General features: G+C 53.6%; 1 protein-coding gene across 1 annotated transcript; it reads left to right on the forward strand.

The window, feature by feature from the left end:
* Positions 1–27,999, forward strand: CD6 (CD6 molecule). The gene is given in 14 exon segments (XM_077819847.1): positions 1–88; positions 91–222; positions 15,325–15,402; positions 16,278–16,625; positions 17,286–17,594; positions 18,109–18,408; positions 18,855–18,923; positions 19,568–19,708; positions 20,312–20,431; positions 21,624–21,728; positions 23,644–23,769; positions 24,161–24,322; positions 24,932–25,030; positions 26,005–27,999. Coding segments are annotated over 14 exon segments (2,175 nt in total). The 3' UTR covers positions 26,103–27,999.

Raw genomic sequence — 27,999 nt, forward strand, 5'->3', positions numbered from 1 at the left:
ATGCTGAGTTGGCTTCCTGGAGACTGCAACCACAAGCCAGAAAACAAGAGCGAGAGAGTCTTGTGTGGGAGCCACACACCAGACAGAGAACGACGAAAGAGCCTGGTTTTGGCCCTCCCTTCCCACCCTATAATGCGATCACGCTGCAGCCTGTGCCAGTGACAGTGATGGACGTGCTGTGGGTATCTCTGGTGGCTCTTTTCCTGATGGCGCCCAGACAAGGTACCCAGCCCTCTCTCCATCCCCGCTTCCTTCCCTTCTCTCTGGGCCAGGATCCCCATGGGTTGAGCCTCTTGGCCGAGCTCTCCGGCCAAAGCACTGTTGTAGGATCCGGCCCTTCCTCTCAGCCTTCTGCATTGCACGCACTCTGGGCCAGGCCCTCAGCTGGGGTAGGTCTGAGGACTGAAGTCTTCCCTTCTCCCACATCATAGGCACAGTGGGGGGAAGGTCTCTAAGCTGCCGTCAGGTGGGCGAGATGTGAGGCCCCATCCCCTCTTCTTCACCCACTTCCTCTTTCCCTCCACCCCCTCCCAGGATACATGGCACCCCGCAGAGCCAGCCCCCTCACCCCTTCCCAGAAAATACCCCAGCAAGGGCTGGTGGGAGGGAAGAGATCTGGCTGGGGATGTCCTGTTCTTTCCCGCCTGCAGAAATGCTATCCAGCCCAGCTTAGCGTGGCACCTAACCCTGACCCTTGTGCGGCAGCCAGGCCAGATAAGCTCCTGTCCCCCCCACTCCTGGAGACAGAGCTGGGATAGGGAAGGGTGGCCATGGGGTCCTGAGGTGGAACTGGGGGGCTCCGTCCGGCACAGAGGGAGGTGAGACTGAATGTAGAGCCGTATCGGCGAGGCCAAGGGATGGTTACCCGGGCAGAGGGACAGGCTCGCAGTGGGGATTGCCAGAGAGATGTGGCTCTAGAAATGGCCATTCTCACGCAGAGGGGCATGTTCCAGAGGACGCGGGCGAGGTGCAGAGGAGTTACGTTACTGCTATGCTCTGTTGTGGGGGTCTTGCTATCAATATCAGAGCACCCCCAGGAGCAGCCATCGCCCTTTCTTCTCCGGATACCACCTAAGCGTAGAACAGTCGGGCCCCGTGTAGCGCGATCTAGTGAGGACAAGGCACCCGAGCAATTTCTGTCGGGGTCCCCAGTGCAGAACTGATTGCTTTAGGGAGGCCCTTCCTGCTCCCCACACATCGCAGTCCCTTTGGGCATCCTTCAGGCTGAGAGGATCAAGTGTTTTCCAGATGAAGGGCCAGGCGCACAGCTGGTGTAAATCAGCATAGCGCTACCCAAGAGCTGGCGCTACGGCCATTTACACTAGCCGAGGATCTGGCCCCTAATTAAATTAATCAAAGCACCATATAGCATCAGCGTCATTATTTATTATTCACCCAGCCCCAGAAATGCGTGTGGCACTTTATACAAAACAGATCTCCGCCCCAGCCAGCATATAAATCCTCTTGTTCAGACTGTTACTATTGATTGACCTATTATTGTGGTATTATTTGTTTCCTGTGTAACTGTGCTAACTGCCACGGCCTGTTTTACTTCTTAATCAGGTTATTTGCTGCTCGCTGCAGCCCTGTGTAATTGGGGGCATGGCACCTTTTCTTAGAGCAGTCTTCTCTTAAAGTGATCTTCGGGCGTGGCCCTGGGAAATGAATGCTGATGAGGATTTTATGGGAAATGAATTTATTATTTTTGTTGGACGGGGGGAGAGGGAGAGTCTCATCCCACTTCCCAGTGAGACAGTTTCCATGTCACAACCTCTTCTTCCCCCCCGCCCCATCACAACTGCTGCTGGTTCTCCCCCTCGCTCAGTAGATAGAAAGAAGCCTGAACTTCCATAGCCCTAAAGATCAGCATTGAGCCCTATTGCTGGTCCCTTACTGAACCTGCATAACTAGACGAATTCAGTCTCCAGGGCTGTAAATTTAGAGCCTTTTCCCAGCACTAAATTCACAATGAATTAATTATTATTAATAGCCTGACTTTAACCCCCACCCCCCTGCCCCAGATCACCATGTGTCTGTTGAATTCTGTCCTTTATTCTTAATCACTTAATCACTGGAGACCATTCAGAAGAAAACAATTGTTGCTAGAATCCAGTCCTATTGTTATTTCTTAACTATCCTGCAATGGCTTTATTGATGCAGTGAAGTCTCAAGGGACCTAATCCTCTTACGGTGTAAACTGATCTAGCTTCATTGAGTGTGTTGATTTACACCTGCTAAGGATCAGGCTCATTATACTGTATCAGCAAAGCCATGATCGGATATTTAAGAAATAATAATAGGACTCAATTCTGGCAATGCTTTCCTCGACATTTTCTTCTGATCATCTGTTTCCATGAAATCATCTCAGAGTAAGAAACTACTGGCCATGTCTGTCCTATTGACTTTGGCGCACTCGATGAAGGTATCTCAATGTAAACATGGCATCACTCATTTAACAAAATCAATACATCAACAATCAGATTAATAAGCGCTTTGGGGGCAGGGATCCGTTGTATAAAACTCCAGCGCTATGGAAATGATTAGCAACAATAATACTTGCTGTCTTTCCTCAAATCATTATTCAACTAAACATCACCCTGTGAGATTAATGCCAGGTGTGATGTCCATTTTAGTCATTTGTAGAAAAATCACCTACGCTCTCCTGGTCCTGTATAATTGGTGTTGTTGAGTTAGGTATTTGGCAAGAGAAGGATTAATTCTATGCTATTAATTTTAAATGCATTTTATATCCCTAACAACATAACATAGCTTTCATGGTAACACGTAGGGCTAGGTTTTTAAGGTGTTTAAGCACCTAACTCCCATGGGTCTTAGCCTTATTATAGCCTCTTCAATATGCTTAGAGACAATGAATAATAAATATATTATAAAACAATATTATGTATCTATATTTCAATATATATTGGTCCATATGGAAAGGATCTTGCATTCTGGAATATAGCAAGTACATACCGCATCTTCTGCACAATCTCTCAAATTAACAGCAGGTTACAGAAACCCCTTGAAGTCAACAGTTATACTTGGGATCCATTTTTCCTTTTACCTTTACATACAATAGTTTGCTGTTCTTTACAATTGCGTTAAGAAAACCTTCACTCTGATCTGTCCATTGGCGCCATCTTAGCACAAGAGCAGAAATATGTCACCATATTATACAGAAGGTGCCAAATGCTGAATATCTTCCTCTGGCTGACAGTTCCCACGAAGGTGGATTAAATATGTATATACGGCCCCCATCACCATAGCATCTGGATACTTCACAGTCATTAATATATTTATCCCCACAGACACCTCAGGAGGTAGGGATGTGCTATTGTACCCATTCTGCAGAGGGGGAATGGAGAGTCAAAGTGACCTATTCCAGATCATTGAGGGAGCTTGTGGCAGAATAAGAAATTGAACCAGAGTTTCCTGAGTCACAGGCTAGTAGCCTAAGCACTGGGCCATCCTGATGTGGATAACATGGGGTGGTAATAAGGGGATAAGGATCAGATCAGATTTGCTGTGTGCAGTCCATTTCAGACACCGGGTGCCGGCCAGCGATTTTTCTGTGTTGTGTCCTTTCCCCGGCCAAAGAAAACCATTTCTTCCCATCGCAGTGGAAATACCCTGACTTTAGCCATCGGCCTACATCCCCTGCAGTGAGGAAGTAGAATAATTAATTCAGACAGCATAGCATTTCTAGTGATAAACATCAAAGCATTCACAGCTGGAGAGTCTCTAGCTCAGCCAAACTGTCTACTCCCTGCTAAAAACCCTCCATAAAATGGTTTGTTGGTATATGTTATATCAACAAAGATCCTGGGAAAGCCAGCAAGGTTAGAGTGAAGGAGACAAAACTAAAATGATACAAGGCCCCAGGGGCATAGCTTACCCAGAGGGAATGAGATAAGAGTGTTTAGCCTAAAATAAAGCAATGTTAACAATGAGATTTATTAAGCTGTGGAATTGCCTCCCAGGGGAAGTCCTGTTGCTTGGAATAATTGGAGTGAACAGAGCACTCAAGGAAGCAGGGGCTAGACCTGTGCTGTCTGGAAGTGGATGAAGTGACCTGATTTTTTAAAACCAGCCTTGCTGGTGGTGCTGTCATTTTTTTCATGCACCATCAGGCGCGGGCACGAATTAGAGCAGCTGCCTGCAAATCAAAAGGCAGCTAGGCATCCACCTGCCATTTGCTAAGGGCACAGTCTGTTGGCATCGGTGGATTTAATAATGAGGCGTGCACGGGCTCTTCCATCTCTGATTCTGACAGCTGCAAAAGTGGCCGCTACGTACTCCGTTTTTGGGCGTACAACTGGACACAGCCCCTTGGAGCTGTGGTGGCTAAGACCTGGGGCCCTGTAGCAGCCTCACACTGGGCACTCGGTGTCAGTGGCTGCTTTTGAAAATTTGTGTCTATGGACCAGATCCTCAGCTGGTGTGAACTGAACTTTTGCTTGAGAGGTAACTGCAAAGTTGTACAGCTCTCTCCTGCAGCAGGCAATTTCCTGCTGTCTAGCCTAGCTTTTGCTTTGCTGTGTTTGGTCCCATCTCACCTGGTTACAACCAAAGCCCCTGCTTGCATCCCAGGGTTCCGCTGTCCCAGCATTCACCCCATTGCTCCAGAGTCACGGCTGTCATTTAAAAAGAAGAGTGTTTCTAACCCTTCGGGTCGTGAGGATAATACCAGCGATGGGAACCAAGCGTCACCAGTGCAGAAATTCCTGCCTGAGGGTACGTCTGCACTGCAAAAAAAGACCTGAGGCAGCTGACTCAGGCTCACAGGGCTCAACACTACAGGGTCAATTGATTTGGAATTGTGCTTTAGGGCTAAAAGGTGTGTGGACATTCCTGCTCGGGCTGGAATCCGGGCTCTGAAACCCAGAGAGGAGGGAGCGTCTCAAAGCCTGGGATGCAGCCTGAGGGGGAACGTCTACACTGCTATTTTTAGCCCCCTAGCATGAGCCCAACTCAGTTGACCCAAGCTCTGAGACTTGCGGCTGCTGTGGGTTTTTTGCAGTGTGACGTACTCACTACAGTTACTGCAGAGATGGACATTATGATCTGGTATCTTTTTTGTTCTTTTAGTCAGTCTGCTTTTGCCAGTCAGTTTCCTTGCTTGGCAGTATCTCAGTGGGATTCTCTATGGCTGATGATTGATCCCCCACTGCTCTGTCACCTGAGGCTACTGGCAACAGCTTAAATCAGCTTATAATCAGAACTAAACCCCAAAAGACTGGATGGCTCTGGAGAAAAGAAACGGCACGTGAAGGCTTTACCTGAGTGTGCCGAGAGCCTGAAAAAATAGGTGTGAACTGCCCCATCCTCTTCAGCCAGGCCTTGGGGGATTCTGGAGTTCAGCATTTCCGCTGTGCAGTCGGCCATTTTGTTGCAGCCACGCGCCCGGCATTTTGTTTTCTGGCTCCCTGACCAGCTGGGACCTGCCAGCAGCTGCCTGTTGCTTGGCAGCTCTTCCAACAAGGGGGAGTTAACTTGGTGACAGGACGGGATCCATGGAGCCAAGCAGTAGGGGGTCAGGGATCCAGAGTCCAGGAGTAGCCAGGGAGAGGGGCAGCCAGAAGTGTAGATCTGTCTGTGTGGGGGCTGGGAATGGGAACCACGGGTGTCCATGGTGATCGACTACATTAATATTGCTGCAGGGCACAGAGGTTGTGGCCACAAGTTCTGGTCCATTGTGTGACGGGCAAATGTGACACTGCTTATACCCCCATGGATCCACCTCCAAAATGCCTCTCCTCCTGGAAACCCGTCAGCAGACAGAGCCGGGTGTTTGCGCCTGATGCTGGGTAGGAGTCGGAAGAGGGAGTGGATAACCTAGGCAGTCTCTGACTGGCATGGGCCACTGGGATAACCTCAGCCGGGCTTGGGCAGCTGGTTAGTTCCACTGCCCAGCTGACCTCACCGTTCTAAGGTTTGCTTTTATATCTGTAGCTGCAATGTCTCCTTTCTCAGTGGCAGGCCGTAACTCTGTCTCAGCACAGCTGACTTCTGGAAGCAATCTCTCCCACTCCCTCATCTCCCATCCATGGGATCCCTTGTCCATCCTTCCAGACTCTTATCACGTCATCACCCCGTATCTAACACATGACAGTGTCCCCCAACAGGGGGCCCAGGCTACACAGGACTGGCACCCAAGGGCGCTTTAAATGAGGGGTGCCTGGCTGCCCAGTTCACTCTTGAGCTCTGGCTGCAGTGGCACGAGGAGTCTGTGCCACTTGCTGACATGTTTGTGTCAATGGGTTATTGTAGCCACTCTCCCTGATGAGTGACTAACTGGGTTAGCGCTTGTGATTCCCCGAGGAGGAGGACTTAACTGAACACGCTGGAGAGTCTCACTTCATTTCCCAGCAGCGGCTCCAGTGTGGTTCCAGAGCATGTCTGCAGCCTGGTGCACAGATTGCCTTGTGTGGATACAATCCAGGCAGCCCACACGCTGGGTTATTGGAGCCCTTCCATGTGGCTTTGACTGCGTGGGTCAGAGCTGCAGCTGGTGTAAACCAAAAAATGATGATTCACATCAGCTGAGGATCAGGCCCCCACATACCTTGGGAGTTAGGTTGATGGGAATTAGGAACCTAAATATCTGTTTTATTTGTCCTCCCCCTGCCAAACACACTCTGAACATGAAGGGCAATTCAGTCACAACGAACCAGGCGCCGATTCTGCAAACACTTAGGCACCTGCTTAACTTTAAGCTTGTGAGTTGTCCCATGGTTAATGTGAAGCCCATCCCTAGGTGTTTGTGGGATCAGGGCCTGTGGCGTGTCAATTATTTGGTCACTTTGATTACATAGGGCAGCAGAGCCAAGAAAATGCAAGGAACCCCACCAAATCTAGTCTATATAGTGATGGTCCAAGAGTAGCTATCTGCATGCCAGGGAGTAGCTTACCACCAGATGCCTAGGTTCTCAGCCTGTGAGACACCCTCCGGAAGTGGGTCATGACCCATCCTAACTGGGTTGTGGCTAGAACTGGGTGGAAAATTCTGATGTTGATTTTGACAAAAGATGGGTAAATGTTTCCGTTTTCCGACCAGCACTGTCCCTGCTTGGAAAATTGCAACATTTCAATGAAAAACGGAAGAAAGTCATCCATGGATTCCCCCTTCTCCAACATCTCTAGTGGAGTTTAAGTGAAAGGAATTGACAACCTAGTGAATACATGTGAGGTCAGATCCTCAGCTGGTTTTCACCAACTTCAACAGAGTTATGCAGTTCAACACCACAGCAGAGGATCTGACCCAATGTGCCTCATCAACATGAATAAATTAAGGCCAGAAATTAGAAGGTTTCTAAATATCAGAGGGGTGTTGTTCTGGAACAGCCTCCCAATAGCAGTTGTGGAGGCAAACCTCTTAATTTATTTTGAGAGAGAGCTGGCCTAATGTATGAGTGTGATTGTATGACAGGGTTGCCTGTGGTGGGGGGGGGCTGGGCTCCAGAGCTTTGGGTCTCACTTCGGTTTACATCTTCTGCTCCTAAAACTCATGCTTCAGGGTTTCAGCCAGCCTCCTGCAGGGGTCAGGAAGGGATCCCACTGCAGTGTGTTCTGGGAGGTTTTGTATCTCCTTCCTCTGAGGCATCAAGGATGGTCATGGCTGGAGGTGGGACAGTGGATTCAGAGGGTTATGAGGTGCGGCACCTACCATTCTCTCTCTCAGGTGCTTGGCTGGCTCGTGCTTGTTCATGTGCTCAGGCTCTGACTGATCACCACCTGTGGGGATGGGAAGGAGTCTTCCTCCAGGTCAGATTGGCAGTGACCGTGGGGATTTCAATTTCCTCTGCAGCACGCGGGTGGGGTCACTTGCCAGGATTTTCTGGGTGTATCTCACTTAATCATTTCCCTGCCACTGCAGGGGCCTTGGGCACTGGAGCACCTTGGTCCTTCCTATTCTCTGCCTGTGGCACATAACAGTCTAGTCTCCTGTGGGCTGTAAGACTATGTTCCAGTTCCGATTGCTGGGTTTAATGTGCAGGTGGTAAGGGGTGATGGTGGCCTGTGATCTGCAGGAGGCCAGACCAGATACCCTGGTGGTCCCTTCTGGCCTTAAACTCTATGGTTCTAGTGAGTGTTGTCAATTCTCATGATTTGATTGCCAGTCTTGCAAAAGTAGTTATTTTTCTTCAACTCCAAGCTCCTGGAGTCATGTTATTTTGGGAGAATCTCAGCTTTCATTGCAAAGTAAGTTGCTAACGCTCACAGTTGAGGAGAAAAGCTTGAAAATGCGACCAAAAAGTTCATAAATGAAGAAAGCAAATCTAAAGAACCTAAAATGGATTTTTTTTAAAAAAAAAATCTCATGATTTTTAAGCCAATTTCATTATATGGGGCATGGTGGTTATTTTTTGAAGACTTGGATTGGCCATGCTGCACCTATGGTTTGGTTAAAATCTAAGTCACAGTCGCTTTTGAAACACAGTTGGTGATGGGATGAATTTTCAGCTGTTTGGTGGGTCACAGACCCGCCCCCCCAAAAAAAAAATTAGTTGAGAGTTGCTGGTCTGGCATATAGAACAGGGACTGGATATCCAGAGTTCTTGATTCTGAGCTCTGCCACTAATTCTCTATGAGTCCTGGAGCAAGTCATTTAATCTCTGAACCTCTGTGTGCCCACCAACAAGAATCAACTTCTATAGACCCTCCTGTCCCTACTCCCTCCCACCCTAAGCAAGACCCCTATTTGCCTCTGACTTGGGAAGCCGGTGGTTCTTTGCCACCTGGGGGTTCCTGCACACTAGATAAATCTCCTAGCTTCTCCTTTAGGGCAAGTTCTGGCTTATTTGCCTTGTCTGAAGAGCTCAGAGAAAAGGCCAGGGATCTGGCTCACAGCATTTCAAACTGCTTGAGATGATCGTGCCACCATAAGCCAAAAATCATGAGGAGGAGTGGAGAGTTTATTTTACCTCTGTATTTAGCACTGGTGTGACCACCACTGGAATGCTGTGCCCAGTTCACGTATCTGCAATTCAAGAAGGATGTTGATAAATTGGAGAGGGTTCAGAGAAGAGCTATGAGAATGATTTAAGGATTAGAAAAAATGCCTTATAGTGATACATTCAAGGAGCTCAATCTATTTAGCTTAACAAAGAGAAGGTTAATAGGTGACTTGATCACAGTCTATAATGAACAAATATTTAATAACGGGCTCTTCAGTCTAGCAGAGAATGGTAGAACATGGTCCAATGGCTGGAAGTTGAAGCTAGGCAAACTGAGATTGGAACTAAGGTGTAAATTTTTAACAGTGAGAGAAATTAACCACTGGAACAATTTACCAAGGGTCGTGGTGGATTCTCCAGCACTGACAATTCTTTAATCAAGGTTGGTTGTTTTGCTAAAAACTCAGCTCTAGGAATGATTTTGGGGAAGTTCTATGGCCTGTGTTATACAGGAGGTCAGACTAGGCCATCATAGTGGTCCCTTATGGCCTTGGAGTCTACGAATCTATGAAATTTTCCCATGGAAAACTTTGATTTTTGTCAAAAATGAAAAAAATGGGTTTCAGCCAAAAATTTTCAGTTTTCTGATGAAAAAATATATAAAAAAAATAAAAATAAAAAAGGAAAGCAGAGACTTTACACACACTCACAAATTAATCAGTCAGAAACCCAGTTTTCCGTTGGAAAAACATTTTGGTGGAAATTTTTCAATCGTAAACAATAATAATAATTAATAATCATGATAATAATACAAAAAACTTAAAGCAATACAACAGCCTTAAGTGAAAAGGGTTATATAAGTGCGGATAATGATGATAATGATCTATTATCTCCATGGTGCATATGCCGTAAACACATCCTCCCTGCGAATGTTCCTCTGTGTGTGTATATTTCACTGGCTTTTCTCTGGCACTCATCATATCCAAGCACATCATGAACATTCTGGAATTAAGGTCCCTTTTTTTCCATTCCCTGGACCTTGGTTTAGTCCACATCCCGCCTCCCACTTCTGATCATGGGTCAAAGCCAAGCTGTGGTTTTTCTAAGCCTGGCCCTGCTCCAACTCCTCTAGATTCCTCTCAAAAAGGAGCCTCTGTCTGCGCCTAGCTGATCTGACACACAGAGCTCGAGGGGCCGTTATGCAGAGATGCAGGTGCAGAGAGACTAAGGCTTTGGAGAAATGAGGTGATATGGGGGAGGGCAGGGAAGTCAGCAGGAAATAGGATCCACTCTGGGCCATGCTGCTAAGCTACAGAAAACAGTTAGTGTCTCAAAGACTTACTCATGCTGAGTAGCACTTTTCTGCAGTTCCATGTAAGCCCAGTGGGCCAGATCCCCAGCTGATGTAAAGCTGTGTCACTCCATGGGAATCAGTGGGCCAGATCCCCAGCAGGTGCAAATTCCCCTTCAGTCCTCGGACTCTGCTGAGCCCACTGGGATGCTATTCAGCGGAAGGAGAAGCAGAATGGTCTGAAGAGGCTGAATGAAAGCCCAGGCTTGGGAGTCAGGAGCTCGCTTGCTGTTAGACCTTGGGCAAAATACCTGAGATGATCCAATGCTCGCTGGAGTCACTGGAAAGGTTCCCACTGACTGTAGTGAGCTTTGGAACAGGCCTTTAACCTCTCCAGGCTTGTCTTCACAGCACAATCAAAGTTCCCCTGAGCCAATGGCTCATTGGGCTGATGCAGTTAAATCATGTTAATTTCACGCACAAAGGAGTGATCGTGTCCAATTGCCTTTGGCTGCCTTAACCCAATGGGCCAGCTCCCCATTCTGCAGCTCAGTGAACTGGAGGTGGCGTTTCAGTGTGAGATCAAGCGAGACTCGAACCCACGTCCTTCAGGGTTGTAATCAAGAACCTTAACCACTCAGTCATGGCTCCTCTTAATTATTAATTAGTTAATTAATTGGTGAGTTTATGTTCTTGTGCCTGGCCTCCTGCCTGTGGATAATGACACTCGACCTAGCGTGTGGGAGGACTTTATCCATTTGTGTTCTGAAAGATCTTTGGGCGACGAAAGTCCTAGCAAGGGAAAGTCTTGTTACAAGTGGGAATAACAAGGAGGGAAAGAAAATGAAAGACACAGTACCCCCAGAATAAGCTAAGTGGAGCTGAAAAGAGAGATCAGTCATTCCCAGCAATGAGGATTCAGGAAATTCTTGTGTGTGAAATGAAGTCTGACTCACAAATCATCAGGCCTGGCATGCTGAGGAAAATGAGGCCAGGAATAGTTGTGCGCTCTATTTCCAAATTCTGCCCAAAGGGAGACAGATAGGCGAAGTCAATGCGAGGTCTCAGTTCCTCATCAGCAGAATCAGAACAATTTCCCGAGTCACTGCTGTCTTTGTCCTCCTTTCCCCGCAAGGCAAAGCGGCAAAGCTCTGGGAGAGCCCTGACTTTGTTTTAATCCTCAAAGGCGTATTCGTGCTCACGCTACCTTGCCGAGTGTGCACGCAACCCCCTGTTGAATGCAGTGTGTTTCCGTGGCTGCAGGAGCAGATTCTGTTCCATGCTGCAGAGTCAATTCAGAGAGGTCAGGAATCTCAAAGATTCAGAGATGATCATTTCCACCTGGTTGGCTCAGGCTGCATTTGTGCAGGAACGATTCTTCTTCTATACAGGGCTGTTGACTGCATGCGGTTCATGCCTTGCTGCCAGGAAACTCACTACGTGATGCCAGGAAGGTGTGTAATACATTGTTGTTAGTATTTGTGTTCTGTATCCCCATTGTGCTAGGTGCTGCACAAACCCATAGTGAGAGACACTTCCTGCCCAGAAGAACTGACAGACTAGATGGAGAAAGGAAGGTTCTTATCCCTGTATTCCATCCTTTCTTCTCGATTAACAGTGTTTCATAGAATGGTTTTCAGTGTCCTGAGTGCTGGTTTCCCAGAGTCTTTATCATTAGTATGGTGGGGGAAGGAAGCGCTTTCAGCTAAGAGATGATGCAGTGGAGAGTTACAGGAAAGCTGGAAGCAGATGCAAAGGAGAAGGCTCTCACTCTGAGATTGTGGGAGAGAAAGTGAGGCATCCGAACAGAGAGAACAAGCAGGGAAATGGAGCTACACAATGTGGATACAATTTAGAAATAAAAAATATAACTTTGGCCCCAATCTTTAAACAAAGGGTGCCGGAGCATTGGGATGGGAGAAAGGGGTCGAGGAACAGAATTAAAATGCTAGAAATCAGGGAGAAGTCCTTCACAGGAGATTGAGGGTCATAGCAATAGATGTCAAACAGGAAGGCATGGATTGGATTTCCAGTCAATGCAAAGATGGGTTATTTCCCATAAACCCCAGAGCTCACCCACTACTTCATCTCCCTGGTCTCTGCCAGGTACTTTTGCATCCTTTAAAGTCTAACCCCAGTTTGTCAGAAGCATTGTCTGCGTCAGAACAGCATCTGCTGTGCTGCTTGCTAGGATGAAATGATCTGAGGAATGGATCTCCATTCTCATGCTCCAGGGCATACACTGGTGACCCAACAGGGGTCAGGAGCACAACTGGGTGAAATTATTCATTGGCAACTTTTTATGGCATACAACGAAAATTCAATAACTCCAAAACCTTTCATGAGTTCATGTTATTTTCACCAAATTGTTTTCAGTCAGGAAAAAAATATACTTTAAAAATTCAGAGAAAATTGAAATGTGTCAATTTTTTGGTTCAAAATGACTTTTTCTTCCAACTTTCCTTTAATTTTATGTTTTAAAAAATATCAAAACCATTTTAAATGATCCAGACATTTCATTCTACCCCAAACTGGCAATGGGTAAATCAGGATTGGATGTTTAAAAAAAAAAAAAAAAAGCTCTAGGAATGATTTTGGGGCAATTCTCTGGCCTGTGTTACACAGGAGGTCAGACTAGATAATCATAGTGGTCTCCTCTGGCCTTGGAATCTATGAAAAATAGTTCTGTGTGAAACATTTTGATTTGCAGATTTTTTTTATTTTTGGTTCAAACTGAATCAAATCCCTTCCCGCCCCCACCCCCACTCCCCCACTCCGGGGACCAATTATTCAGAATTTCCAGCAAATAAAAAAATCCATTATTTGCCCAGATCTGGTTAGGAAGGCCCCTCCCTCCATGCCATAATTATTATTTTGATTATTATTTGTGTTACCCTAGCACACAGGGGCCCTTATCATAGACCAGGTGCCCATTGTGGTAGGTACAGTACGAACAGGAGCCGGTGAACACTGTTAGAGGCGGGGCAGCAAAAACAGATACAAGGAGACGCTCTGCAGATCAGGAAATAGTCTGAAAAGGAAAGACTCTACCAGCTTGTCTGTCACTGCGTCATCGTAAAATGGGCTGTTATGATGATGAGACATTGACAGTTGCTGTTATTCCTCACGTCGCTCTCTTGCTGTGCAAGGCCCTTTGCAGACACGGCATGATCCCGTCTCCAGAAAGCTTACAACTGAAATGGAAAAAATTCAAATGGTTGGAGTGGATGGGGGAATGAAGGGATGGGATATCAAAGCAGAGGGTTGGGTCCTGATGCCCCTACTCCCACTGGGTCACTCTTGGTTCTACATGTTGTCAGTGGGCCATCCAAGGTATGGCTCAGTGGGAATAAAGGGTACCACAGCCTGGTCCAAGTGGTGGGGGTTGGCAGGAGGCTTGTTAGAGTTGATATAGGGAGGAATCCCATTGCCCATTCACATGAACAGGCTTGTTTATGGTGAGATCGCACCGGGAGCCCAGTCGAAGGGTGATGAGAGGAGTGAGGTGAGTGGGGGATGGGGCCAAAGGGAGAGGACTGGGAAGGGGGATTTGAAGGAGAGCCCGGCTGCTGGTTGCATTGGAGAGGAGGAGGCCGTCCCAGCTGGAGGGAGCTAAAGGGGGAAAAGGATGCCAGGCCAAGTCCTCAGCTGGTATGAATCATCATTGCTCTAGTGAAGTCAATGGCACTACGTTGATTTACACCAGCAGAACTCAGTGTGGTGCTGTCAAAACGCAAGGGCAGGGGTGTAGATGTGCAGGCTGTGTCAGCACAGGGCTCGCTGTAGCATTGATCAGGGAAGCCACATCGACAGACATTGCCTGGGTGAGTCTTTTCCGGGAACTGGTTGCCATGTCACTTCCCCTGTACCCCAGCCTGTGCCATTCAACTACCATGACTTTCCCAGCAGCTCAGAGCCCCAGATGGGCTTTGCTGTTTTTTTCACCAGCTCCCTATAACACATGCACAGAGGTGAGCCCTAACCAAGCAAACTCCTGTTACCAGGGCTGGCTTTATTAGGGTGACCAGACAGCAAGTGTGAAAAATCAGGACAGGGAGTGGGGGGTAATAGGAGCCTATATTAGAAAAAGACCCAAAAATCGGGCTGTCCCTATATGATCGGGACATCTGGTCACCCTAGGCTTCATTAGCTTCAGAGCACTCTGCTCTGGTGGAGCTTGGGAGCTTGTCTGTAGTTCTATGGAGTTTAGGAGCTCTTCAGGTGATCTGATCCCCTTGATCATCTGACGGCTTCAGATGTCCTCCAAGACCTTCAGCTAAGTGGGGCTCATCAGACTGATGGGTTCCCCCACAATATTATTGGATCTTGATGCATTTTGGTTGCATGAGACCTTCCCACAGAACAAGAAAGAAATGACTAGCCTCTGAAAACATACATTAACATAGCTAAGACCGTGCTAGATTGATGGAAGAATTCTTCCATCATAGAATAGAATCTCAGGGTTGGAAGGGACCTCAGGAGGTCATCTAATCCAATCCCCTGCTCAAAGCAGGACCAATCCCCAATTTTTGCCCCAGATCCCTAAATGGCCCCCTCAAGGATTGAACTCATAATGCTGGGTTTAGCAGGCCAATACGCAAACCACTGAGCTATCCCTCCTCCCATTGACTCATCTACCACCTCTCCAGTAGGTGGATTAACTACAGCGACAGGAGAACCCCTCACATCGGCATAGTGAGTGTTTACGCTAAAGCATTATGGTGGTGTATACCCTCCGACTGGCTCCACATTTGCAGCAATCTACTCTATCGCACTTGATTCTGTCTGTCCAGCCATCTATCCAGGCATTTGTACCTCACTCATTGCTCTAGCATGGCTCATGGCCCAGAGATCCCTCAGCAATTTTCATGGCTAGGAATCTTACATTGGCCAGAGGTCCCCGAGATCTCTCAGCTAGACTGTCTGTTCTCCTGAGATCGCCAGCCTCACTGAGTAACCTGGATAACTGGCCCCAGGTTCAGATCAGCTTCCAGAGTCTGTGGATGCTTCTCCAGAATGGAGCCATTCAGCCTAGGCCTAGACATTTGCTCAGGGTGGTTTCCTCTTCTGGATCTAAGTAGTCACCCCGGTGACAGAGATCTCATCCCATTCTAACAGTTTCCATGTTTGTTCCAGTCCAGGCAAATACAACGTCCCCTGTCATCCCCTGGAACATCACACATGGTGGACATGGGAACACGTCTGCAGAGCCAGGTGAGGACACAGCGGGGAGGCTGGGGGAAGCCCCCTGGTGCTCAGTGTGACCCTCTCCATATGGAAAGGACAGGACTTGGGGCAGCAGACACCAAGGGGGGGGTCCTTACTCAAGGTGATGGACACAAAGACTGTGTAGCCTCCTGGATCTCTAGCACCGAGGCTGGGTCTGCCAAGGGAGGGATTGCTGACTCCATCATAGTGAGGAGATGGAGCAAAGGCTGTGATGGGTGAGCTGCTCCAGCAGCACTGGGAGATGGGGGTACCCAGAGGGGTGCCCAGGTTAGGACGTGCAGTAGCACAGTGATCCCCGATACTAAGGGAGAGTGGGGAGATGGGGGTGCTCAGGTTATGCATGACAGCTGCCCAGCACTCCTTGTGCCTCGGCGGGACTCCTCACTGCTGAGACCAGCTAGCCTGTAGCTGTAGCTCAGAGCTGTTTTTTTGAGGTCACCATGGGGTGCTCACGCGCTCGTCTGTGACATTTGGGTTGAAGAGGAAGGAAGCAGCGTGGGCGGCAGCATGTGGTGCACCTATCCCACCTGTAAAGAATTCAGCATCGCTCGCAAAGGGCGCGGGCTTAGTCACGCGGCTGAGCCCAGCCAATGCCCTTTGCTCCCACTAGCCGGAGCTGGGGATTTCTGCACCAGCTTCCACAGCGCTGCCCCACACCAGGCCCTTATGGGCTCCCCCCCCATGCTGCCCCATGCTCAGGCTTTATGCCCCCCTGAGCCCTGCCCCATGCCTTTATGGGCAGCCACCCCTCTGCCCCACCCCTTATGGGCAGCCACCCCGCTATGCAGGATCCCATATGGCTCTGACCCATCTCATGGATTATCTCTGAAATAATGTGTGCTGCCCTGCCGGCCTCTCAGGAGAGGGATCCGTCCGTTTGGTGAATGGCAGCAGCCGCTGCAGTGGTGCCGTGGAGGTCCATCATCATGGGCGGTGGATGCCAGTCTGCCAGAAAATGTGGGACAAGGAGGCCTCCCACGTGGTCTGCAGACAGCTGCACTGTGGGGAGGCAAAGGAGACAGCTGCTAGACCCATCCCCAGCCCTGTGTGCCCGCCCAGGTCAACATCCACAAAGAAAGCCAACCTGTCCTCTCAGAGCCTCTGCCCTTCTCTGCACATCCACTGCGTGGGTCTGGAGAGCACATGGAAGCAGTGCAATGTGTCAGAGCTGTGCTGTAGTGAGAAGCTGGCCAGCGTCACCTGTACAGGTAAGAAACGGATCCATCCCATGTCTTGTAGAGCCCGGGTTAGCCATCAGCAGCTTCCAATGGGAAACCATCCATGCACGCTGGCTGCTCTCCTCTTGCTGCTGCTTCTCTATCCCCATCATCCATCCATACTTCATGGTGAGGCCAGTCCAGCTCTGCCCCTGCCCATTGGCCAAAGCCCAGCCCTCCCAGCTGCCTGTTTCTGGCCCATGAGGCAGTCTTGCCCCTCCACACCTTGCAGGTTAGAAAATTGAGAGGGCCAGCAGGTCATTCCGCCTTGAACTCCATCACAGCATCCCAGGTGAGTGCCCCTGCATGCTACGCTCCTGATAAATAATTAAATGACTGATGGAGCTGAGACCAGATCCATCCACCCATCCACTGAAACCAGCTCCATGGATCCATCCATCCACCTATCCATGCATTGATACCAGCTCCATCCATCCATCCATCCATCCCCATACATAACCCATCATCCATCCATTGAGACTAGATCCATCCATCTCCATACATAACCTAACATCCATTGAGAGCAGATCCATCCCCCATACATGCCTCTTCATCCATCCTTTCTCTCCCTCCCTGTGCCTATCTCTCTCTCTGCCATTCCCAGAGCCCCTCTCTGAGCCGTGCTCAATCCCCCTTTGCCCTCTCTGCCAGGTTCCCATTCTGTGCGCCTGGTTGGCGGGGGCAGTTGCTGTGAGGGCCGCGTGGAGGTTGAGGTGGACGGTGTCTGGGGCACCGTGTGCGACGACGCCTGGGACCTGGATGATGCTGGGGTGGTATGTCAGCAGCTGAGGTGCGGCTGGGCCGTCCAGGCTCCAGTGGCCTCCTTCTTCCGTAAAGGGACAGGCCCCATCCACCTGGATGAGGTGAGCTGTGCTGGGAACGAATCCTACCTGTGGGACTGTCCAGCTGAGAGGAGCCATGACTGCGGCCATAAGGAAGATGCCGGTGTGGTGTGCTCAGGTCTGTTCCTCTATCCAGAAGAGTGCACTTGTCCTTCTGTCTGGTGGAACACCCCCCACCTGTCTGTCTGGTGGAACATTACTGTCCATCTCTGTCCAGTGGAGGATTCCTGGCTGTCTGATGGAGAGCATCTGTCTGTCCACTTGTCCATCTGAAGGAGTGCTCCTGTCTGTCTGTCCATCCATTGGAGAGCTCCTGTCCATCTGTCAGAGTACTCCTGTGTGTCTGTCCATCCAGTGGAGAGCTCCTCTCCGTCTGTCCACTAGAGCACTCCTGCATGTCCATCTGTCTGATGGATTGTTCCTGTCTCTGTCTGTCTTTCTGGGATGGGCAGTGAAATTAGACTCTGGCAGCTTGGGGAAGGGGTAAATCCCTCCTGCCTCCAGCTGGCTGCAGGTGCAGAGGGGTCTAAACTTCCATCATGGGCAGCTCCTTAATGTCTGTGTTGCACCAGAGTGGGGACCCCTAGGCTGTTCCCTCTTTGCTGACCTGTTGCCCCCCCATTTCCGCACAGAGCACCAGGAGTGGCGCCTGTTGGGGGGCAGGGACGCCTGCGCTGGCCGCGTAGAAGCTTATTACCGGGGCGTGTGGAACATGGTGTGCGACGGGACCTGGTACAAGGAGGAGATGGACGTGCTGTGCCAGTGGCTGGGTTGTGGCCCCTCTGTCCAGAAGCTGAGCTTCAACCACACGCAGGAGGGCAGGATGAACTACCTGTGCTCAGGGACTGAGGCCTCGCTGTCCTGGTGCCAATGGCATTACAACAACTTGAACCTGTGCCACCAGTCCCAGGCTGCCGGCCTGATCTGCAACGGTAACGCTGCCTCCTCACATACTCAACCCCCACCCAGACAGACCCGAGCAGGGATCGAACCTGCAACTCTCAGGAGAAAGAACACGCGTTGCTAAGGCTTGAGCTAGGGACAAGGCAGCAACATCGCATTGTAATCTTTGAGACCAAGAGGGAGACATGGCCATACATATGCCAGCGGCGCCAGGGACTGGGGGGAGAAGAAGGCAAACATGAGGGATGATAGAGGGGATGGATGGGGAGGTGGGACGGGGCAAAAGAGGCGGATGTGGGGGGTGATCCAGGGGACATGGGCAGGGTGGCAGGAGAGGGGAGGGAAGGAAGCGGATGGGGGGGGCAATCCAGGGGATGGGGGGGGCAGTGAGAGAGGGGAGGGTCTCCACCTCCGAATGGGTCTGTCCCTCCAGCCCCGCTGACTGTTCTTCTCCCTCTGTCTGTGGTGCCCCCAGGCTCGCTGGGCTTGCTGAACACATCTGCCGTGCCCCCCCTGGAGATGATGACTCCAGACACCGGGAGAAGTGAGTGTCTGGGGGGCAGACCCTCCCTGCCCTCCTGCAGTGCCTCTCTCCAGATCCCAGATGAGCCCTCCTCCACTGGAGCGGGAGGGGAAATTTGCCAGCCCTGCTGTAGGGCAAACCTCTCCGGGGTGACTGCACCGTGGGCAACTCTCCTCTGGCGGCACCCATTCCCCAGAGTGGGCAGCTAAAGAGGCCCCCGTCCCCTCAGCAGGATCCCCCGAGAGCCGGGGACTTGGCTTTGAGTTCCTCCTGCATGCCTGCTGTCAGCGCGCCAGGAGTTCTGCCCGTACCCAGTGCCCCCACCCCTGGCAGAGCCCTACACTGCGTGCACTCCCAGGCTTCCCCCTGCTACGGCACAGCCCAGAGAGCACCAGGGAGTCGGCCCTGCCACCCCTCCTGCGACCTCCCCCATGCCAAGTTTGGGGGGCCAGGAAGAGGCTCAAGGGTCAGCCCACAGCCTGTCCCAGAGAGCTCCTGAGCTGGGGTCCTGCACGGTGCTGGGAACTCCCCTGACATCAGCAGGGATGGGGCCCTGTGCCAGGCCCTAGTGGCAGTTCCCCTGTGTAGTGTGCCTCTCTGACTTGCTGTCTGTTTGTCTGTCCATCTGTCTGTCCCCTCCCTCTCTCCCCTCACCCCATTGCCAGGCACAGCTGAGCCACTATGCTGGGAAGCCAAGGCCCTCTCGAACTGGACTCTCCTCCTCCTCTGTGTCGTCCTGAGCCTTCTCTTCTTGGTCACCGTGCTGGCCTTCACTGCCGCCCTTCTGAGGATGAGGAGAAAACACGGTAGCTTTGCTGCCTGGGGCTTTGCCAGAGTGAGATTGGGCACTAGCAGGGCCAGGCAGAGCCATGGCCCGCCATGAAGAGGCGTCAGACAGGCCCTTCTGCACGGGGGAGTGACATCACGGGGGCTGCACCAGGCCAAAGCACTGGTCCAGGGTGAGGCCTTTGGCAGCACCCAGCCATGGGGTGACATGGAACGGGGCCAGATCCCCTGCTGGTGTCAATCGGCCTTAGCTCCATTGGAGTCCATGGGCCCGATCCCAGTGGAGCTGCTCCGATCTACACCAGGATCTGGCCCTGGTTACCCGCTCAGGGGCTCAGGATTGCTTCGCCGTGGCTGCTGTCCTGTCCCCGAACGTCCAGGCAGCGCACAGGGTGTCGCTCATGCTCAGCAGAGCAGTTCCCCAGAACAATGGCAGCCTGCAGCATGAAAGGGGGAGCCAGCCCAGCACCAGAGCATAGGGCTAGACGGGACCTGTGGGGCATGCTGGATTAGTGCGGACCCCCTCCCAGCATGGGGGTGGGGGGAGCCCTGGCCTGGCTGTGCCAGGCCCTGTACGGCTTCACAGAGCAACCCATCTCCTTTCTCGCCCTCTCTGTTTGCAGCCCACACCGTGTCCTCTTCCTCATTAGCTGCCCCGGTCCTGGTGAATCATAGCGCACAGGGCGTGGAGATGCCTGCAGGGGGTGCCAATGACTACAGGAAAGTGACCCCCAAAGCAGAAGGTAGCAGCTGTTGCTTGGCCTGCCCCCACTGCCCCTTCCCCACACCCCACCTCTCTGACCAACCAACCTGCTCCTCCCCCATAGCCTCCCACACTCTGCCCCCTCACACCCAAGCTCTTTGCCTCCACCTCACCTTCCCCTCCCCCATACCCTACCTCTCTGTCCCCACCCCACCTTCCCCTCTCCTTGCAGCCCCTCCCATAAACTCTGCCCCTCCCCCTCCTCTTCTCTGCCTGCCTCCCCTTCCCCTCCCACACTCTCTGCTCCTCCCCCCAACACCCCTCCCTGCCTGCCCCACATCCTGACTCTTCCCCACAACCTGCCTTTCAACCTGTCTCTGCCCCTCCCCTTCACCACACCTCTCCCTGCTCCCTGCCTCTCAGCCCTTCCTGGTAGGGTTGTCAACTTTCTAATCGCACAAAACCCGAACACCCTCGCCCCGCCCCTTCCCCGAGACCCCACCCCCCCTCACTACATTCCCCCTGCCTCTGTGGCTCAATCTCCCCCACCCTCACTCACTTTCACTGGGCTCGGGCAAGGGGTTGAGGTGCAGGAGGGGGTGAGGGCTCTAAATGGGGGTGTGGGCTCTGGGGTGGGGCCAGAAATGAGGGATTCAGGGTGCGGGAAGGGGCTCTGGGCTGGGGCAGAGAGTTGGAGCGTGGAAGGTCTGAGGGCTCAGGGCTGGGGGTGCTGGTTCTGAGGTGGGGCAGGGGATGAGGGGTTTGGGGTGCAGGCTGGAGGTCCAGGCTGGGGGTGGGGCCGAGGGATTCAGACTGTGGGAGGGGACTGCGGGCTGAGGCGGGGGTTGTGGTGCAGGAGGGGGTGAGGGCTCTGGGGTGGGTCTGGGGATGAGGGGTTCAGGGTGTGGGAGAGGGAGGGGGCTCTGCACGGGGGCAGAGGGTTGGGGTGCAGGGGGGGTGAAGGCTCTGGGCTGGGGGTGCGGGCTTAGGGGTGCAGAAGGGGGCTCTGAGTTTGGGAGGGGCTCAGGGTTGGGGCACGGGCTTACCTCGGGCGGCTCCTGATCAGCGGCACAGTGGGGCTCCAGCAGGCTCGTCCTTACCTGTCCTGGGGCACTGCGCTGAGCCCCGGGAGCAGCCAGCAGGTCTGGGCGGGGCAGGAGGCACTGCCCCACACTTGGCAAGGCATGGTCCAGGCAGGTCCCCCGGTAACCGCTCCCTTCATGTCCCTCTAGCAGAGCCGCTGGCTGTGCCCGCTCCTGGCTCCGAGGACTCCGATTCCGACTATGAACACTACGATTTCAGCAGCAAGCCGCCCGTGGCGCTCTCCACCTTCTACAGTGAGCGACCCCCGACCTGCACCATGCAGGCTCTTCGCAGCCTGGGGCTTCTGCCTCCCCATGGAGCCCTGCCTTTCCTCACACTGCCCTGTGCCAGACTGGGCTACCCCCACACACACAGCTCTGCCAGTGCCTCCCCATCCTGACCCACAGCCACTGCTGCTCCAGCCCTGGGCTCCCCACCCCACAGCTCCCCCAATGCCCCCCATCCCTACCCACAGCCACTGCTATCCTAGCCCTGGGATCCCCACCCCACAGCTCTGCCAATGCCCCCACCCCCCGATCTGCAGCCACTGCTATCCTAGCCCTGGGATCCCCATCCCACAGCTCTGCCAATGCCCCCCACCCGCCGACCTGCAGCCACTGCTATCCTAGCCCTGGGATCCCCATCCCACAGCTCTGCCAGTGCCCCCCCATCCTGACCTGCAGCCACTGCTATCCTAGCCCTGGGATCCCCACCCCCCAGCTCTGCCAATGCCCCCCACCCCCCGATCTGCAGCCACTGCTATCCTAGCCCTGGGATCCCCATCCCACAGCTCTGCCAATGCCCCCCACCCGCCGACCTGCAGCCACTGCTATCCTAGCCCTGGGATCCCCATCCCACAGCTCTGCCAATGCCCCCCACCCCCCAACCTGCAGCCACTGCTATCCTAGCCCTTGGATCTCCACCCCCCAGCTCTGCCAATGCCCCCCACCCCCCGACCTGCAGCCATTGCTATCCTAGCCCTGGGATCCCCACCCCACAGCTCCCTCAATGCCCCCCCATTCCAACCTACAGCCACTGCTATCCTAGCCCTGGGATCCCCACCCTACGGCTCTGCCAGTGACCCCCATCCCGACCTGCAGCCACTGCTATCCTAGCCCTTGGATCTCCACCCCCCAGCTCTGCCAATGCCCCCCACCCCCCGACCTGCAGCCACTGCTATCCTAGCCCTGGGATCCCCACCCCACAGCTCCCTCAATGCCCCCCCATTCCAACCTACAGCCACTGCTATCCTAGCCCTGGGATCCCCACCCTACGGCTCTGCCAGTGACCCCCCATCCCGACCTGCAGCCACTGCTATCCTAGCCCTTGGATCTCCACCCCACAGCTCTGCCAATGCCCCCCACCCCCCAACCTGCAGCCACTGCTATCCTAGCCCTGGGATCCCCACCCCACAGCTCCCTCAATGCCCCCCCATTCCAACCTACAGCCACTGCTATCCTAGCCCTGGGATCCCCACCCCACGGCTCTGCCAGTGACCCCCATCCCGACCTGCAGCCACTGCTATCCTAGCCCTGGGATCCCCACCCCACGGCTCTGCCAGTGACCCCCATCCCGACCTGCAGCCACTGCTATCCTAGCCCTGGGATCCCCACCCCACAGCTCTGCCAATGCCCCCCACCCCCCGACCTGCAGCCACTGCTATCCTAGCCCTGGGATCTCCACCCCACAGCTCTGCCAATGCCCCCCACCCCCCGACCTGCAGCCACTGCTATCCTAGCCCTGGGATCCCCACCCCACAGCTCTGCCAGTGCCCCCCCATCCCGACCCGCAGCCACTGCTGCTCCAGCCCTGGGCTCCTCACCCCACAGCTCCCCCAATGCCCCCCATCCCTACCCATAGCCACTGCTATCTTAGCCCTGGGCTCTCCACCCCACAGCTCCCCCAGTGCCCCTCAATCCTGACCAACAGGGACTGGGGACAGGGATATATGGGGGTGGGGTCAGAGGGATCAGGGGTGGGGGTAGGGGCCTCAGGGGTTGGTTGGGGTCAGAGGGGATCCAGAGATCAGGGGGTATGGGGTTGGCTGGGGTCAAGGGGAGCTGGGGGCAGGTCAGGTCAGGCAGTACTGTTAGTGGTGATCTCCCAGCTCACCCCGCTAGGATGCTGGGCCAGGCGAGGTTTGCTGGAACCCTTTGCCTCTGGTTGCAGATTCACTTCGGCACCGAGCAGCGGACGAGACCCTCCCTGTGAGCGGCTTCCCCCCGGCACCTGGCCAGGAGGTGCTGAATGAGGGCCCGGAGCCCTGGGGCCAGCCAGAGCAAAGACCCTGCGAGGGTAAGAGCTGGTGCTGCTGACTGGATGGGTGATGAGGATGAGAAGCACAGTACCAGGAAAGGGGCCCCAAAGCCCCAGCTGGGGTGGGCAGGGGCAATGCTAGAGCTGGGGCATCAGCTCCCCTGGTGTTCGCCTCTCTGTCTGGCTTATGCCAGCGCATGGGGTGGAGTGGAGCTTTGGCTGATGGGCCATTGCTGGGGCAGAGCAAGGGTGGGCCATTTCCCAGCTCTCCCCACACCCCGGGTACTGGGGCTAGGTGGGCAGGGCAGTGTTGCAAACCCTCCATCTAGCTCCAGGAGGGGGCTCTCTGTAGCCCCCCGGGTGGAGCAGGCTCGGGCACTGCCGGCATTGGCCAGTGGGAAGGCTGATGGGGAGGCCACTTCTCTTGCAGAGCTCCCCGCTGAGTCCAGCTCGTCCTCTGAGGACAAGTACTGCAATAACGGCACCGCCAGGCAGCAACAGTGGGGCAACCCAGCCCCTCCTCCCGCCGGCAGCCTCTTAATGCCAGTGCCTCCTGCTCAGGGCAACAGCGGCTCCCAGCTCTCCTTCCAAGGTTAGCAAGATGGGCCAGCACCTGCTGGCTCTGATGGCCGGTGGGACCACCTCTGAGCGTTGGCCCTTGAGGAGCAACATCCCAGCACATCCTCGCCTGCCCCAGGAGAGGAAAGGGGAAGGGAGGGAAGTCTGGGCTGGGCCTGAGATCCAAGACTGGAAAATCCAACCCCTTCTGTTTGTAGAAGGGAAAATCATCCCAGGAGCAATGATTCTGCCCCAACCTGCCCAGCAGTGCCTCCGTGTGTGCTGGGCTCTGGCCATCCCTCACAATCTCCAGGAGAAAGGCCTCCACAGAGCCTCCAGACTCTTCTCTGTGCATCGGTGGGACAGGGAAAGGTCACCCATGGGCCATTAAGTCTCTGACAATGCCCTGACCTGCGGTGCGGGGAATCTCTTTTCTGGGGACATCAGGGCTGATGACCTGGTCTGGACTGAGACAGCTGATGGGAAACAACCTCTGTCCCCCTCCTGCTGGATTTCCAGCAGGATAGTCACTCCTGCTGGATTCTCTGCTGGATAGTCACTCCCACTACCCTGCCAGGAGCCTGGAAATGCTCCTCACCCTCTGCACCAGAAGGGTGAGCATGTCCGGGGTTGTCTCCAGCAGGGCCTTCCGGAGCCGACAGCTCCAGCACCTCATCCGGAGAATGGTATGAAAACTTCCACAGCACAGCGCACCAGGGAGCCCAGCCAGGGAACACATCGGGTGAGGAGAGGAGAGGATGGAGGGAGCATGGGGAGGGAATTGCAGACCTACTGAGTGGGGAGCAGGCAGGGGCCCTGTGTTCCCAACAGCGCTGAGCCTAATTCCGGGGGCTCATGTGAGATAACATGATTCAGATCAGGTTACAGTCCACTCACAAAGACAGAAAAAGAGAATGCAAAAGGGGAATAGGAAAGGGAACGGATAGAGATCAACAGCAGGGAGGGGGTGGAGAAAGAGAGAGAGTGAGTAACCAAGGGAGGGACAGACGGATGACTGTGGAGATGGAGGGAGGTATGAGAGGTGGTTGTGTGGATGGAGGGAGGCAGGGAGGAAAGGTGGCTTTGGGGAGGGAGGGAGGAGAGGTGAGCATGGGGATGAATGGAGGGAGGCAGGGATGAGAGGTGGCTGTAGGGATGGAGGGAGGGAGGCAGGGATGAGAGGTGGCTGTAGGGATCGAGGGAGGCAAGGATGAGAGGTGGCTGTGGGGACGGAGGGAGGCAAGGAGAGGTGGCTGTGGGGACGGAGGGAGGGAGGCAGGGATGAGAGGTGGCTGTGGGGATGGATGGAGGCAGTTCAATCCTTGAGGGGGCCATTTAGGGATCTGGGGCAGAAATTGGGGATTGGTCCTGCTTTGAGCAGGAGGTTGGACTAGATGACCTTCTGAGGTCCCTTCCAACCCTGATATTCTATGATTCTATGAGAGGTGGCTGTGGGGACGGAGGGAGGGAGGCAGGGAGGAGAGGTGGCTGTGGGGACGGAGGGAGGGAGGCAGGGAGGAGAGGTGGCTGTGGGGACGGAGGGAGGGAGGGAGGGAGGGAGGCAGGGAGGAGAGGTGGCTGTGGGGACGGAGGGAGGGAGGGAGGCAGGGAGGAGAGGTGGCTGTGGGGACGGGGGGAGGGAGGGAGGCAGGGAGGAGAGGTGGCTGTGGGGACGGAGGGAGGGAGGCAGGGAGTTTATGGGATCCGTTGTTTCAGGCTGGCCGGCTGTCTCCCAGCCATTGGGGAGCTGTGAGCCTGGGAGCGACAACTCAGAGGGCAGCGATTACGATGATGTCCAAGGCCTGGCGTACTAGAGCAGGGATGTCACTGCAAGTCTGTGCCTCCAGACCTCCCTCCTGCCTTCAACACAGAGGACAGCAAATCAGTGGGTGATAATTGAACCTCACATCCCTGCACTGAGTGTGTTTGATTAGCACAAGTTCAGCCATGGGGGGAAGGTTTCTGTGCGGGTCCCAGAACCAGCCCTGAATGGACCAGCATTTTCCAGTGCAGCCCCCATGGGTTCGGAAGGAGCTGCACTCCTCTACCCACTGGCAGCTCTGACCCTGAGAAATCCACGGAGACCTTCCCAAGAACATCCTCTTCCCAGCCCACGTTCTCTGCTGACGCCCAGCTAGCCCTGACCACTCAGGCCCATAAGTGAACCCCTGGTGTCTGGGGGGTGTCCGGGACTCCATCCTCAATGCTCAGGACATAGGCCAAGCTCTCCAGGATGGCTGCCAGGGCCGTGGGCTCTATTCCCCGCCGGGAAAGGTGCTTGGACACACGGTGATGGGCGCAGCACAGAGACCTAGCTGGAGCCCTAGGGGTGATAAGCTGGAGGTCAGAAGTCCTAGGGGAGCAGCCAGACTACTTGGCTCCCTTTGGGACAGTGACTTAGGGGGCTGGGTTCAATCCTCTGTATGTAGATTCCCTGCAGCAATAACCAGTCCCCAGTGATTAGCCCGCAGACAGGAACTGGGGTGCTCAGATTCAATACACAGGGGGTAGCTCCCCCAGGCCTCTGGCTTCATCCCCACTGGGCAGAAGCAGCTAGGAGGGGATGTTCCATACCTGGGTTCCAGCAATGGCTCTCTCTTGTCGGGGGGGCTGCCTATGAAATCCAAGCCCTTGGCTTTGAGGGGAAGGTCAGCCTGTGGTTGAGGCAGTGCCTGACACTCAGGAAGGCTGGTTTGTGTCCCCGGCCTTGCTGCTACCTCGCTGTTGGGAGTGCGGCCAAGTCACCTCCCCCATCCCCCAGTTTCCCTGTTGGAGATGGGGATAATGCAAGTCTGCATTAATGGAACGGTGTTGAGATCCTGAGACAGAAGGTGCTGTCAATGGGCAAAATATCCTCTGAAGAACTGTGGGTGATGAATGAGGCCATGGAGGATGGTTCTTCCCTCTCCCCCAAGCGAGGGGCTGCTGGCAGTGCCAGGGGATTCACAGCTGCTGCCCATGCTGTACCCGCCTCCAAAGCTGTCACTAGAGAGAAGAGACTGGCTCCAACCTTCTATGGAGGGCTAAGGCTTTTAGGGATTTTTTTTCCTTGGAAAGTGTAGATGAAAATAGAAAAAAAAATATTTCATCGACATTTTTCCCTGAGATCTTCCTGGGTTTTCATTGAACAGAATCTTTATCTTTCCCCCACGAAACCCCAAAACCTTTCAACAGAACCGGCCTCTGCTGGGGGAAAGCCCTTTTTGCACCAAAAGAACTGTGTTGACAGGAGACTTCTGAGCAGCTGTAAGAGTGAGAATGAGACGCTCTGGGCTGCTTTCACGGGGGAACCCCGAGCACCCGGAACTGTAAAGTTTCCCTGCAGTCACTCACTGATCCTCCCCACAGCCCTGCCAGGTGGCTGAGGATTCCGATCTCCATTCTACATGGAGGGGAAAGTGAGGCATGGCTCAATGAAATGACTTGATCAAGGCCACCTACCGAGTCAGTTGCAGCTCCTAGCCCTATGCTTGTTCATCCACCCCCCGGGACACTCCTCTGTGGTTTGCTCCGGGGGCATTTTATTTAGCTAACAATTCCCTGCAATGTGGACCTGGGACCCTGAATTGAAACCTTCCCCTCCAGTCTTGGAGCAGGGGTGGGGGTGGGGGAAGAGGAGAGCTGCATGGAAGGATGGCAATAATGAATGTATCTTCCAGGATCTGGGAGCACAAGCACTGTGTAAATAGTGGAGCAGCATGTGGCTGCCGC

This window comes from Eretmochelys imbricata, chromosome 6 (assembly GCF_965152235.1).
Source record: "Eretmochelys imbricata isolate rEreImb1 chromosome 6, rEreImb1.hap1, whole genome shotgun sequence".
NCBI classification, from domain to species: Eukaryota; Metazoa; Chordata; order Testudines; family Cheloniidae; genus Eretmochelys; species Eretmochelys imbricata.